Source organism: Xenopus laevis, chromosome 1L (genome assembly GCF_017654675.1).
Source record: "Xenopus laevis strain J_2021 chromosome 1L, Xenopus_laevis_v10.1, whole genome shotgun sequence".
NCBI classification, from domain to species: domain Eukaryota; kingdom Metazoa; phylum Chordata; class Amphibia; order Anura; family Pipidae; genus Xenopus; species Xenopus laevis.
In genome coordinates, this window is record NC_054371.1 from 9,340,547 (window position 1) to 9,356,664 (window position 16,118).

Consider the following 16,118-nt stretch of genomic DNA (forward strand, 5'->3'; position numbering starts at 1 on the left):
AATTCGCCCATCACTAACTATTACTACATTTAATCAGTAAATATATGTGTGGCACTGAGTACTCTAAGTAGATCACATTCACTGCCAAGCTAATCTCTAAATTTCTGCTCACCTACCCATAAAAGGCAGTTACATTTCTATATTAAGATCTATAAAATCATGTTGGGACAAATGTGATTGGCAATGTATTCAAGTATATTATCTCTTCTTACTCTATTCACAAACTTTCCTACCACAGAAATCAAGCCAACAGGCGTATAGTTTTAAGTGAGGGAGTGCCAGGCCCCCTTCCTCAAGAGGGGTGGGGAGTTTGGTCCAAGCCACCCTAGGCGGTTTGTAAAAGAAATTAGTATTTGGTTGATCGGTTTAAAATGGATTTATGAATATAGCAAGGAACATTGTGCAGTCCATATAAACAGTTGGGAAGGTAAACCATATTATATGAGGCTAACTCTGCTCCAAAGCAAGAGTGGCAATTTTTCCTGTTGTGCCAATTTATTCTTAAAATAGTTAATGATTGGATTTAGGTTCAGGTTGATATATTTGACTGGATCTGCATGTACCAATATCCCTAAGTACTTGAATTGGTTGACCCATTGTAGGGGGATCCTTTGGGAAAAAATTTGAGGTTGGTCAGTGTCAAAAGTACTGATTTGTACAAGTTAATCTGGAGGCCAGAGAAGTTACCAAATTTGTTCACCAGTTTAAGAAGAGCAAGAAGTGAGTATGTTGGGTCTGCAAGCTAAATTAGTAGGTCATAAAGCGAGACTTTCTTGAGTATCATACTGTAGAAGAGACCTCTAATCTGAGGGGAGTGTCTAATGCATATAGCAAGAGGGGAAATGAGAGAGAAGTTAGTCCATTGGTCCTGACACGGGCTAAATGTTTTTCATAGAGTAGTTTACTCGTAGGACCTCCCACGAGTAACCCCATTCCAATGCCTCAAATGCCTTAGCAATTAAAGATTGATATAGCGGCATCAAAGGTTAATATCATTGGAACTGCCTGGCATAAACCTTGATTGGTCTGGATGGATGAGGCCTGGGACCACCTGCTGGAGCCTGGCCGTAATGATTTTGGCAAGCATTTTAACATTTGTATCTAGGAGGGAAATGGGATGGTAAGATGTTTATGGGGTATGGGGTATTTTCTATTGTAATATAAATTAATAATGTTATTTTAATTATTATGCAGGTGTTGTAGTACTTGCATGTTTGTAATGTTTTATCATTGCTTCTGGGTTGCAAGAGATCACTGAAAAGTACAATTTTTGACTGGATCCTCAACAATCTGTGATATAAAAATTTCATGCAGCAAAGTAGTCTACTTGCTTGATTTAAATGTGCTGGCAGTATTATTGCTCCAGGAAATATTAGGAGGACTACCATGATAATTACAATCAACCATTAAGACTAATTCCAAATCTGCTGTCTTCTATTTGAAACAGAAGATGAACCTTTCCTTTTTGCTTAAATGAGGGAGTCTGGAGTATAATCCTACAATTTATTTTCAATATGTTACATGTAAAAAGTATGACCAAAAAGATGTTGCATTTCAAATCCTGCTTTATACACCTACATATGAGAGATAATCTTTTTTTTCATATGTCCAAAACATGGACTAACCTTCTATATGCATTCTACTCATTTTCATCAAATTGAATACATTTAATACTATTTCTAGTTTTTATATTGTATAATATAACATATGGTCCTCCACAACATTTTTCATATGCATGTCCACCTCTCCACCCCATTTTCCCCTAATATTGCCAGATCCTCAACCCTACCTTCCATAGAATTTCTCACTGCTTTCACTTCCACCTCTAGTTTAAAATGCCCTTTAACCTTCTAGCCCTCCCAAAAAATGTTGTACCATTGAGATGCATTTACATCAAAGACACTGAAGCTGATGGAAAAATTAACCCAGTTTTCCAAAGTTATGCATTTAAGTTTTTTAAGCTCTTCATACCTCCCTAATGTACATGGATACTATTACTATACCTGACATATGTTCCTGAGAAGTCCGGGTCATTTTAAAGTAGTGTACCCAACTTCCGACATTGTCACTGGTATTAATGTGTGCTACCAGCAGGTTATTCCCGGTCCCTCCTAATAAGCTTTCTATTTGTTCTTCCACATGCTGAACCCAAACACCAGTCAAGCAACAGATAATTTTTTTTGTGTATATTCCTGTTAAAATATTACGTTATCCATCTTTGTAATAATGTAATTCCATTCAGCATGGCTTTATGAAGGACAGGTCATGTCAGACGAATTTGATTGCTTTTTATGATGAGGTAAGTAAGATTCTGGACAGTGGGGGGGCAGTAGATGTGATCTATTTGGATTTTGCAAAGCGTTTGATACTGTGCCCCACAAACGACTGCTTTCTAAACTAAGGTCTGTTGGGCTTAATGAAGTCGTTTGCACATGGATAGGAAACTGGCTACAGGATCGGGTACAGAGGGTGGTTGTTAATGGGACATTCTCTACTTGGAGTAAGGTTCTTAGTGGGGTCCCTCAGGGCTCGGTATTGGGTCCACTTTTATTTAACTTGTAGCATATTGGAAATGAGGTTCTCTAACAATGTAAGGCAATGTACAGTATTTGCTTTTGCTAAACTGAAAAAGGCTTTAACCAAATTTCACAGTTTTATACACATTCAACATCCTTATCTGAGGTGTTATCTTTGCCTCCTGATCCTCTAACCTCTCTGGTTATTGAGACTCCTCGCTCCCTATGCCAATCCCTGACACATCCTTAAAATTAACCAATTAACAATACTAGGCACCATTGTTACTGCCGGGTGGGGGGGGCTGCAAACAATGTGCTCATGAAATTACTACCATCAATCTCCACCATAGGGGCAGGTGGGGTAAATTTGCAACAAGTTGGACTATCTGTGCCCTCCCTTTCCTTAAATGTATCCTATATCCCACTTTTTGGGAGCTGCAGCTCTACAAGTTCAACTCCCATTATGCCTTAAAACCCACCAATGATCTCATGCAGGTTCTTCTTCATTGCCCAGTCATTGCCCCTGATGCACCACCTGCTTCCTTAGACTTGCTCCTACTGAATTAGAAATGCACCTGCTACTATAGGAAGATTGGCCACTTAAAGGGCCATGTTTTATAATGAACCAAACTTTCACCTCAACAAAGCCTAACCCTCCTGATATCATCTATTACTTAGAAATTGAACCACACATCAATCAAATGTCTTTACATTAACTTAAAATAACTTTTTATTTGCTTGTGTAAGACAAGTGAGCTGTAGCTCATAGGGTTAAAATATCCACATTGTAGAGTCATTACTTTGAAGTAATACTGCATATTTATCCAGATTCCATAGTTGCATATGCCATAATATTTTCTCTCAGCTTTTTTAACATTTGTAAAGGTGACCCTTTTTTAAATACCTGAAGAGAAATGCTGAAACAGTGAGACCTTTCTTCTACGTCTCTGTTGCTGGGAGGACTGCACTGCAGTCTGTCTAGTTCAGTTTTGATATTAATAGACACATACAGGGGAATGTAATAAAAGTCGCAAAGAGCAAAACTATTCGCACCAATAAGACAAAAAATCCACATCTCGCAATGTAATATTGTTCCTTAAACTGTTATTGCATTGCAAATTTTAATTGCGCATTGCGAATTTTAATTGTGTACTCATAAGAAGTGCTTGAAGGTGTCGTAATCTTTTGGAGCAAACATAACTACTTTTTCAGTAAGAAGTTTTATTACATTGACTGCGCATTGGCGCAAACTATAAAATTCGCAAACGTTCTTTCACTGTCGGAAGTGGTCGCTAAACAGTTTCCGGGCTCGCAAAAGCTATATTAAATTCGCACAAAGCAAAATTTGTTCGCGCAAAGGCATAACTTTTCGCATTGCGAATAGTTTTTCCGTTAGCGATTTTTATTACATTCCCCCCATAGAGGATAATATATACAGTATAGTATGCCCTCTCTCTCTTACTAGAAGAGGGAAGTGAGAAGAAGACTTCAGCATTATTTCCTTCTTTTCCTTCTAGTAGGGCCATCACGCTGACACTGTAGATGAAGAAGAAAACTGATTGAGGGGGTGTTGATCAGTCTACTGAGCACCAGGCACTTAATTCCAGGAAGACCATGGTGTGAAAGTACATGGTGTGTAGCCCATCCCTTAGAGCAGAACATATAACGTCTAATGAACTTATCCTGGTCACATTGCACATTACTGAGAGTTCCAACTATAGCTCATGTATTCTTGTAGTGAATGTAGCCATAAATGTTGCTTGTCATTCTACTATTGTGATAAAAACAAACTTTGTTTAAATGGTGTTCTGGTATAGTGTAGGCTAGGGTACAATGGCCTCCTCTAGTTTTGAAGAGTTTTGGTTCGTCTAATTTCTTATGTCTGCAGCAAAGACACTGGACTATCTGTCTGTAACTAGGTCCAGCCATTGTTGTGTGATCACAGGGTGGGAATCAATGGATCAGACAGGGTAGCATGGTAAAAATTAAGGCAGTATTCGTCCAAAAATTAATTGAACAACAAAAAATGGCTTAGAGCAGCAATAGGAGATCAACAACAACTTAAAGGCAGCAACTGTGTGTTCATAGGCACATAGGTTATTTTGCGTCAGTATCTCAAACCTCTCTCTCTCTATGTCTTTCTCAGTCAGAGCTCCTAAGAGACTGACCAGCTGCAGCACCTCAATCTGCTACAGTTCCCAGGTTTGCTCAATTACCATCAGTCTGTTTATGCTCTCCTGTATTTTTTTGTAAACCTTAGTTCACATATTCCACCTCTCTGTAAAGAACCCACCAAGACTGACCTTGTTCCTACAAGTCATGGAGTTCAAAGTCCATCCTTTAATACAATAAATTAATCTTTACAAGTATAGAGGACATTATTGGACATAATTATTGAATTATTTTTTCTCATAGATAAGACCAGGAAACCCTTTAGATTGAGGAGCTCAATTTTAATGTGTAAGGACAGTAAGGTTGAGGAATGCCCTGTCATGTGATGTTGTGATAGCAGATTCTATTAATTCAGAGGGTTTTGTGTGATTTGTGAACAAGCAAAATATCCAAGGCTGCTGTGATCTTAAGATCGACAGAAAGCACAGGTATCATTATATATTTATGTATTTGTAAATGTATGGGCACTGAGGTTCATTTGGAGGGTAGAAGTTTATGGACTTTTGTCTTTTTCAACCCAAATTAATTATTTTAGTTGATCGGAGTGGCTATTCCCCCCAGTTTTTTGGTTTTTAAGTTCTGGTGCAAGTTTCCACCACTTTCAGCCATATTTTTCTCTAATGCTTCAATAGAGCCACACCATGGTGCAGATATAGTATTACCATTTGAAACAGAAACACAAACATTTCAAAATATATGTTAATTAAAATGTCACCTCTAAAATATGATAGAAGCCCCTCTTCAGAATAGAGTACCTTTACATCAGTAACATCTGGTATACATTTGTGGACCCATTTATTGTATTATATTTTGATATGTAGACCACCAATCACACAACAAACATAAAGCAAGGTACCTGTAAAGTATTATATAATTTTTATTATACATACAAGTTCTGTATATGGTTTCTCTCCTCCTAAATTCCCTGAAGACCTGTAATTGTGTATTAGTCTCCTCTCCCTGTATATATACAATCTACAATTGAATCCTACATAAAGTGGGGAGGAAACACTAACACAGTACAGCATTTGGGATCATTATGAAATGGAAATAAAGGTCACACAACTAGGAAAGAACTGCATTTTGAATACAGCTAAAGTCCAGCTCAAGATCACAGTGCCAGAGCAGGGCTTTAATTTTTTAATAAACAGAAAGACAGGACTGTGATTGGTTAGCTGGTATAGCTAGTCAATAGTGAACAGGCCGAGCCCAGAGCAAGAAGACAGAGGAAATAAGAATATTGTGAGTCGGTCCATAACCTCAGGTCACTGGCATCACCCAAGAGCAGACAGAGCATGTGCAGTAGTTTGGCAAGACAAAAGATGAAGAGCTACTGCGGGCATCTTCAGAGGCATGAATCTTCATTTCAGTAGAGCTTTGATGGCTTTTGGGCTGGTACAAAATCCCCTAGAGAGGAGTGATTTATAAACAAAGGGCAAAATTGAGCTTGTCCAAATGTTATTCAAAAATTATTCAACTAATTTATAAATCATTCTACACATTCTAACACATGAGGAACGCATCTTTATCTACTCCAAACATTTCTTGCACTAAGGATACCACACATTACAGTACATTGAATAAATGAACAAACAAATCACATATCGGTACAAGTTATGCTTATCGTTCTTAGTTATATGGTCTAGCAATTTAAATACAGTATATATACTTCCAGGTGTAGCTGCCAAATCGTGAGCACAGGAAAATGTTGTCATGTGACACCTTCTGATATGTGTTTATTTGAGGTGCCTGTCTGACTCTGGAGCAAAGTTGTGGTTGACACTACTGTAAGAATCAAAGTCTGGCCATTATAGAAACATCTCCATCCTCAAAAGTGTTTTAGCTGATAACTTCCATGGACGTTATACCATGTCCTCTGCCATCTCTGAGTAGTTCTGTTTACTGGGCACGTATTTATGCTAAACAATTTTGCTGTATTTTTATTTTCACCTAAGAACTATTTCTATGACACCTCAGTTGTGAAGACATAGTTCCAAATGAGGGCCTTGAAAGAAGATATATAAATGTATCGCAAACTTACATGGTAAAGTTTTGTAGCAGCTAGAAAACCCCCTACAACAGGAATGTACTTCTACTTCTATACTTCTAATCTTAGAGTTTTAGTTGTTTTATATAAAGTGGCGATTTAGAATCTAGCTATTAGAGGAATATCTAGCATTATTACCAGGCATTAATCTAATGCTTATTGTGAGAATGTCCTAGCAAATTCTTTTTACTGTTCCGTTCAGGTTTAATTAATATAATATAACATTTAGGGAAAAATATAGAACCTAAAACACCAAAACTTGAAGCCACTATAGCAAAAATCTCAACAACCACTGTGTTTTTTCCTGAAACACTGAGATACGCTGGAATAAAGGAGACCCACACACTGCAGAAGACCAACATGCTGAAAGTGATGTATTTGGCTTCATTAAAACTATCGGGTGATTTCTCTTGTAAATGACACCCCAGTGATAAGAGACCACTTTGTAAGCTACTGACAGAATTCAGAGTGTCAGCAGATGTTAAAAGGGGCCTCTATACAGAAGTGTTTTCTTCATTTGCTGAGTTCCTCCCTATGTCTGCTAGATAAAGAACTACAAGGCTGAGGAACAGTTGTAAGCGGGAAACTATTTTCAGTGCAATATCTGTAGCTAAGAACATTCAGTCCTCTTCCAACATTTTGAGAGGATTCAAGTTATATAACGTATGTATGTGTACACCCATTTGAATTTACAGTAATCATCCTCAAAATGCTATCAAAGTTTGCGACAAGGGGAGTGTCTTTGGCAAAGCCCTCGTGTTCCACTTTGGTGTCACATTGACTGATTTCCCAAAGCAAAACCTATGCTATGTCTATGTTCTGTTGTTAAACTCAATAAACCCTATCTATCTATCTATCTATCTATCTATTTATATCTATATTTATATATCAATTAATACTGTATCTATCTATCATATCTATTAATTATATCTCTATCCATATCAATCTATCTATATCCCGCTGATGAAGGGCCATCGGGATTAATATTCTTAAATGTAACATTGAACAATTCTTCAACAGTGCAACCAGTGTGCCAGTGTCACCCACATTATCAGAGGGAAAGAAAGAGAAAATAACAGAATTGTTAATGTTTTCTTTGTTTTATTGGTGAAATGTATTTGCAAGAAGACAGTAGAGGATTTAGTTACACAGTGTATGTTCATATGATTCTCATATTGTTCTGTATCACTAGACTTTCTTTCTGAATGACATTGTTTCCCTATTTGCTATACAGAGACAGATGTCAGTAACAAGGATCCCTCTGAGACTTCATCTAAATAAAAAGAACTTGCTGGTGTCCGACTCATGCCGCGCGCCCTCCCTCCCCTGACGGCTCAGTGTTCCAACTGTCAGCGAGTTCCTCAGGGGATTCTATATGTAAGTTGTGTAATTACAGGGCTCACTTGCACAACTACCAGCAAACTTTTGTTTAGTAAATAACAGCCATTCCAGTCCCGCTCCTTCCCTAAGGAGAAGCCAAAGCCGTGCCGCACTTATTGTTTATTTTCTACAGCTGCTCCTACTGACATTCCATAAAAAAAGGATGAAAGAAAAGTTTTATGTTGCATTTGAATGAACAAATCTGAAAAGTGATTTAAAGTGAAATAAAAGCTTTTTTTACTTTAAATTCAATTAATGTTGGTAACAACCAATACAAAAAATTAACATTATCTCAAACACACAGAGCAGTGGGTATAAGTTGATTTTCACATGAGTGTCATGGACCCCTACAATGCATTATCTGCCATTAATACAGTGATGTCTATTGCCCTATAGTGACTGGCATTATACCCCCAAACCTATGCAATGTGCACACTGGAATTACAGATGCCATTTAATAATAAAGGAGCAGATCTAGGCACTACAATTCTTGCAGGTCAATGCGCATACAAATGGTGTCCATTGAGCAGAACTTTTTTTTCATTTGGCACCAGTGCACCTTCTGCACCTTTAATTGAACCACTTGTGCAAATAACAACCCCTTATCTGGAGCACAATTTTGTGCAGGATGGAGACAGGTTGAAGTAATGCTGAGACTGTAGGAACATATTGAGAGTGGTATAGGGTTGCCACCTGGCCAGTATTTTGCTGGCCTGACCAATAAAAATGATGCTTAACCCCAATGTTATGAATAGGAAAAAAAATCTAAATATATAGGAAGGCCGGTATTTTTTTCCCAAAAAAGTGGCAATCCAAAGTGGGTATAAAGCATATGACCCATTTAATAAATTGTTGTGCAAATGGTTAAATATTAGCACAATTAGACATATTTTTGTCCACAATGTAGCATTTATTGTAAAATAATTGTGTAGGGGACTGGCTTAGTTACCCTTTATTCAGGCAGTCCCCTAGCAGCTAAGTGGGTCCTAATATAGAGTTGTTGACACCTATGTGTGATTATAAATGGGAGTTTGTTGGCAGTTCAGAAACTGGCCAGTAGATGTCACTGTTAAGTTGTATTGAAGCTCACATGCCAACTCTCTTTTCTTTTTGGATTTCCACTGGACAAGCAGAGGGGAGAAAATTGGTGCCTAAGAAAACATAGGCCTAGAATAGTTGTTAAGATATTTTCTGTTAAAGGTCACTCCAGTGTGTGTATGGGAACTGTGGAGCTGGCTACGGTAAACTTTTTAAAAACACAAGCATAAGACTAAGACCAGGGCCACAAATGAAAATAATGAGGTGGTCTTAGCTAGCAGGCCCCATGTTCTGATCCCTCACCAAGCTTAGTCCCTTGAGTAGCTGAGCTACAATGGAGATTTATGATTTTTTTTTAATTCATCAAATTAAGTTATGTCTGGTCATTCCCCCGTTCTGCCCAGCCCAAGCCCTATAGAAGGCCCACAGGGAATAAAGCAGAAGAGGGAATTTGTATTAGATGAAACACTTACTGCTGGGGGGGGTTGACACATAAAGGAAAAAGACTACCCTGGTGGTCTAGTGGCCGGCGGGGACACCCGCCACGTGCATCCCATCATGCAATGGCGCCAGATTTAATGGTATTTAAAGGGGCTTTTGAATTCAACACATGGCCCGTTGTTAGGTTCTATTTGTTGGTTCCTGGGTGTTATTTCTATGTGAATCCTGTTGAACTCCTGGTGATTCACCCTTGCCTTGCCTGACTATTCTGAACTCTGTATCCAGACCCTTCCCTGTCTGTTTATTCTGAACTCTCCAATCTGAACATTGCCTGCCTGACTACTACACACTCCAATTCTGATCCTAGCCTGTCTGACCATTCCTAGAACTCTGTCTGCACTTACCCGGCCAGTCTGACTATTGTTATCTCTGCTTGTGCTGGCCCGGCCTGCCCGTCCATGCTGCATTGTCTGGTATGTCATCCAAGTTGTGTTCTTCCATCCAGTATCCTTGGTGAAATGAGCATGCCCCTTGCTCATCCAGAACCTTTAGCTTTGCTCCTCTCTTAGTAAGACCTGGCAGCATCCAATTAGCTGAATGCTCCTCCCGAGGTGAAAGGTGTCTGTTAAAGGCAGAAGCAAGAACCGAGACCAGGGAGCCTAGCATTGGTTCTGGATTTAGGTTGCCGAACTTGACAAAGACATTAAGACCCATTCACTTACCCTGACACAGTGAGCATTGTGTAATTTTAAACCAATTTCCATGTTTTTTTCCCGCACTGCTCCATTGACCTCAGAATTTCACCGTCATGTTGGGCGCAAGTCTGTCTGGTATAATTTCTGGTGTTTGGTTGTGCGAGTGCTCCCAATTCTATAGACTCAAGTGCTCTGCAGTAATTAACACATGGTACTGATGGAATTCTAGAGCTACCTCCACCTCTTGACCTGGGCTACCGTAGTCATACAGAGTTCTTAGCTTTATATATATGTACAGTGGCCCCAGCATTTCATTATACTCAAAAAAAAGAGGGATAAAATTGCAATTATCTATATCAACTCCAATGTACAATTATAACTTGCTCTAGAAAGAGATTTCTAGTTTGTTGCAATTTTGTAAATAAGAATGTGTATCTATCTATCAACTGTAACATATTCAATTTATTTTTTTTAATCATGTAACTGATTTTCTTTAAAAACAAAAAATAAACAACATCATGTGCTGATTGGAGTGACTGAAGTGGTTTAGAAAAAGAGGACCACCAAGCTGGGCTCATAGTACTTCTGCCTGACAGAATAATTCCATGACACAGTGGCCCCAGCATCTCATAGCCCAGTGACGCCATCATTTCATGACGCAGAAATCTTAGCATTTTTTTTAAACAGTGTGGTTCCAAACATTTCATGAGCAGGTTAGGGTTAGGGTTATGGTTAGGGTTAGAGTACTATTTCAGGACATGGCCTTGCTCTTTAGAGTTTTGAAGTTAAACCTCAGAATTTCATGACAGTGTGATCTATTAGCTTTTCATGATATAAGGGGTCTATGCAAAGTATTTTTGCAGTATTTTTTATATAATTACTATTTACACAATGCAATTAAAAAATGTTACACATCATAAATTATAAGCTATACAAGAAAATTTGAAAATGCGGCTCAATCCCAGTCGTAGGGCTAAATTTTCAAAATGTGGCTCACCTGATAAGGACACGTTACATAGTTACATAGTTACATAGTTAAATTGGGTTGAAAAAAACACAAAGTCCATCAAGTTCAACCCCTCCAAATGAAAACCCAGTATCCACACACACACCCCTCCCTACTCTCAGATAAATTATATATACCCATATCTATACTAACTATAGAGCTTAGTATCACAATAGCCTTTGATATTATGTCTGTCCAAAAAATCCTCCAAGTCCCTCTTATAGTCATTAACTGAATCAGCATCACAACATCACCCGGCAGTGCATTCCCCAACCTCACTGTCCTCACTGTGATGAACCCCCTACACTGTTCCTTTAAATGAAACTTCCTCTAGTCTGAAGGGGAGGCCTCTGGTACGTGATTCTCTTTATGGGTAAAAAGGCCCCCTGCTATTTGTCTATAATGTCCTCTAATGTACTTGTAAAGTCTAATCATGTCCCCTCGCAAGAGCCTTTTTTCCAGAGAAAACAACCCCAAACTTGTCAGTCTCCCTCATAATTTAACTCTTCCCTCCCTCTAACCAGTTTAGTTGCACTTAGTCTCTGCACTCTCTCCAGCTCATTTATATCCCTCTTAAGGACTGGAGTCCAAAACTGCCCCCATACTCCAGATGAGGACTTACCAGGGACCTATAAATTATGTCCGTTGACAGGGAAAAGTAGGCGGTGCCGCAGTGAAAGATATTAGGACACACCCACTTTTAAAGCCACATCCCACAAACCACTCCCATTTTCCTGTACATGCCCCTAAATGCTTCAGAACAAACAAATAAAAATGTCCTACCTGTCACCCATAATAAGTCTAAGTTTCAGAATAGCTAAGGCACATTACCAGAATATCGAAAAAGAAGACAATTGGGTTATATCAATATATTTGAAAAAACAGTCCATTCAAGTAATGCATTTTCAGATTCACTTTTGGTAGCAGCATCTGCAACACTAAAAGCATGGAAAATCAGGGCCTTTGTTATTTGTCTTCATGCAAACAATTCACATTACAGTTAAAATACACGTTTTGCTGCTCCTGCCTGGGCATAGACCTGGTACCTCGATACAATTTCATATTCTAAAAGAACTGAAGTTACTTAAAAAACAGTTTAAATACAGATTAAATACACTTGTTTTGCTGCTCCAGCTTGGGCATAGACCTGGCCTGGAACCTGGATGCAACTTCACAGTTCAAATACTTAAAGAACTGAAGATACTTAGAAAATAGTTTGAATGCACCTGGGCATGGCCCTGGAACCTGTCTTGAAAAAGATGGCACTTCAAATGCAAAGATAATTAGAATTAGAAAACAGTCTAAACACTGCTGCTGCTGACATTTGAGTTAGGCCAAACAAGTCATAACACCTAACACTTATATTTCTCAGAACAGTGTATCTTTTCATGAATGTCTTTTCCACTTGCTAATTGAATGGAGGTCACATCATATTCATAGCAGAAAAGACTCTTTCAACTGGTGTGTTGCTTCCAGGCAATCAAAGTGTAAACTCCACAAATTTTCTGAGCCCAGGACAAGGGACCATTTTTTGTTTAAAATGGGAAAAAAAACAGACCCCACATCTGACATGTTGAAAGTTTGTCCAAATTCCATGCCCTCATTTTTGTATCTGTTGTAAACCATTTTAAGCAGCTAAATTCATCAAACAAGTCATCCTCCTTTATGTCTAATAGATCGACTTACTGATAAATTGCACAGCCTGCTCAAAGGCGTTGGGCACTTCCATATCACACACGCTGCAGGCCGGAATCGTCATTCCCCTTTTGCTTGGGGTAAAGGTACCCTGGTATACATACTGCCGCTCGGGCTCCACCCGGGTTGTAGCACAGGGCAGAGGCTCCATTTTAGGCTCTGGAACCTCCGGTTCAGCAACAGGTTCGGCAACAGGTTCGGCCACACACCTCTCTGACTCAGCCGAGTCCAACAGCATGGAAACCAAACTCAATATGGCGGCAGTACTATACTCCAGGTTGGGACGTCTCACCATGACTCAGGCAACACCCTCTTGGGATAATCTGGTACGCCCCTTTCTACTTTTTCGCTTGTTTCCCTCCTTAACCCATGCAGGGCAGGGCGGTGGCACTGGAAATTGCGCAGCACAAAATTCCTTCACAGCAACTTTTCCTACAAGAGGGGGTATATGTGGTGGTAAAGGTGGTGGTGTCGCAGAGCAACTGTCCACCAATGGTTCTGTTCCCAGGGCCAAACCGGCATGTTCCTCAGCTAGTAGAAAGTCATTAAAGTCTATGGCATCATCAGCTAGGAATGGATTAAGCCCAGGGCTTGACATTTTATTTTCAGCATAGCCTGAATCCTTGGCGCTGCAGCCCTTTTTCTCTCCCCATAAGCTGGAGCCATAAAAGGATTTATTTACACTTGTGTCTTCATACACAGGAGTCTGATTAAGCATTGATGCAGGGGGGGCTACATATTAGCTGGGCAGACTTAGGCAGGCTCTGATACCGGCACAGACACCCCTCTGCAGGGACTCCCATGGGATAAACCCTGGAAGGCCATGTATCGCTGTAAGGTACAGCAGGGACCCAGTACAGAAACTGGACAAATTCTTTCTCATCTGAAGGTTCTTGTGCAACATACTCAAAAGCATCAAATATGGGGTTGCCCATTAAGGAGTGATTCACAATATCTATAGGACACCCCTCAGGGACATTATCCACTACAAACGTGTAGTCAGGATCCGCTCCCATTTCTAAGGGCCAGTCCCACAATGCAGCTTCAGACAGGGGAGCCATTCTGCTTTTAGGTGACTGATTTGTGTGAGGGAAATACACGCTCACAATAGGATCAGTAGGCACACCGCTCAGGGAATAAGAACTACAGACTTTCCCTGCCTAGGTGTCCTTTTTCCTACTGAGTCCGTACACGTAGCGCCTGTCACACTAGGCTGTGTGTAGTGTTACAGTTTAACCCTTACAGGCACCACGTTGGGCCCCAAAATGTGACTTTACTTTAGTCAGTTTAAGATACTATCAGTGTGTGGTTATACCACATATGAGGCCCTCTCTCTCAGGGGTAAGCCCTCCCAGCGGGGTGGAAGTAGGGTGTAGTGCAACTGTAACCAAGTGCAATAGCACATATGATGGGCACCAGTAGTTTTTTAACTCTTAAACAATAAACTGTCTTTATTCAACATAGCACATAGCACATATTAGATATCCACAACAGAGTATAGAACAACCAGAGAGCATAAAGGTAGCATATACTCACAGAACCAGTATAGGCTGAATCCCTGTGGGCCAGGGAATATACAGCAGAGAGTATGGCAGCTTGTGGGGGTATTGCCCAGTTTTCAGGATCTCTGTCAGTGGCAGTCATGGGGAATTCCTGTCATCCCTAGTCTCAACACTTTAGTCCTTACTCCGGGTCAGTAATACCCTGTGATCTTAATTCCTCTAATCTCCTCGGCAGAGCCTTGAGCTGCTCAACTAAATAACCTCTCTATCACTCCTAGAGTGAGCTATAAAAAAGAATGCTATCTAATTACTAGGGCCAATGCGCCTAGGGTCGACATATACCCATTCCCTTCCAGCCTGCTTGGTTGGGCTAAAGCAATGGACCCAGACCTCATGGTTCCCAAGACCTTTATACTACTGCACAGTGCCATCTGGTGTACACTGTGAGATCTACAGGGGTTACATAAGCACAAGGTCCCCATAAGGACCCACTTAGGTGATCATATTACTAGGAATGTGCCTGTCTGTAATGTGTAAGAGTGTCTAACATTTTCACATCCCTACATTTGTATATATTGAACATAGAGATTTACATACAAAAACAACAACACAAGAGGTAAATCTGGCCCTGCCCAAGTGCAGTGTTTATTAAAGGAACAGGGAATCAACCGCCATTAAAAATTGAATTATCTGGTCTTGTTTGCAAACAAATAAGATTTCATGTTTATTTCTTCTCTAAACAAAATTATATAACATTTTGGTAGAAATATACAGCCTAAAAGTCCAGCACTTGAGGTGAGGATGGCAAATATCTCCATACACACAGTGTTTTTGCCTTTGGTGCTCAGATAGGCCGGGATCATTGTGATCCAAACACTGCAGAAGAGCAACATGCTGAAAGTGATGTACTTGGCCTCATTAAAACTGTCCGGTAATGTCCGAGCTAAAAATGCTAAAACAAAACTAACAGCTGCCAGAAGCCCCATATACCCAATAACTGAGTAAAAGCCAATAGCTGAGCCCTCATTGCACTGAATGATGATCGTTCCAGGGTAAGTGTGAAGGTCCAGTTCCTGAAAGGGAGGAGAAATGGCCAACCAAGTTATACAGATTATTATTTGAATGGATGAGCAGAACAAGACTACAGAATTGGACAGTTTGACTCCAATCCATTTTCTCCATGTGCTCCCTGGCTTGGTGGCTTTGAAAGCAATGTAAACCATGATAGTCTTGGCCAGGAGAGAAGAGACAGCTATGGAGAAGGTGATTCCAAAAGTGATGTTACGCAGCATGCAGGTTATATCCACAGGGCGACCGAGGAACAGAAACACACTGAGGAAGCTCAGCTTGATGGAGACAAGGAGGAGGAAGCTCAGGCTCCTGTTGTTGGCTCTTACAACAGGGGTGTTCTGATATTTTATAAACACTCCCAATATAAAAAATGTTACAACCAAAAAGAGAACAGAAATTGATGACAAAACGATTGAAATTACATCAGTGTAGGAAAGAAAGACTTCTATTTTTGGAATACACTTATTCTTCCTCTTATTGGGCCATTCCAAAGCTGAGCATCTGATGCAGTTTTCACTGTCTTTAAACAAAAATGAAAAAAAGAGGTGTTAAATC

General features: G+C 39.8%; 1 protein-coding gene across 1 annotated transcript in view; it reads right to left on the bottom strand.

Annotated features, from left to right (window-relative positions):
• Positions 1-13,285, bottom strand: part of LOC108719464 (vomeronasal type-2 receptor 26) — a 30,126-nt gene extending 16,841 nt beyond the window's left edge. Inside the window, exon 1 of the mRNA XM_018268321.1 lies at positions 12,982-13,285. Coding sequence (XP_018123810.1) covers positions 12,982-13,285 — 304 coding nt within the window. The remainder of the gene's footprint in view (positions 1-12,981) is intronic.
• Positions 13,286-16,118: the final 2,833 nt, after the last annotated feature.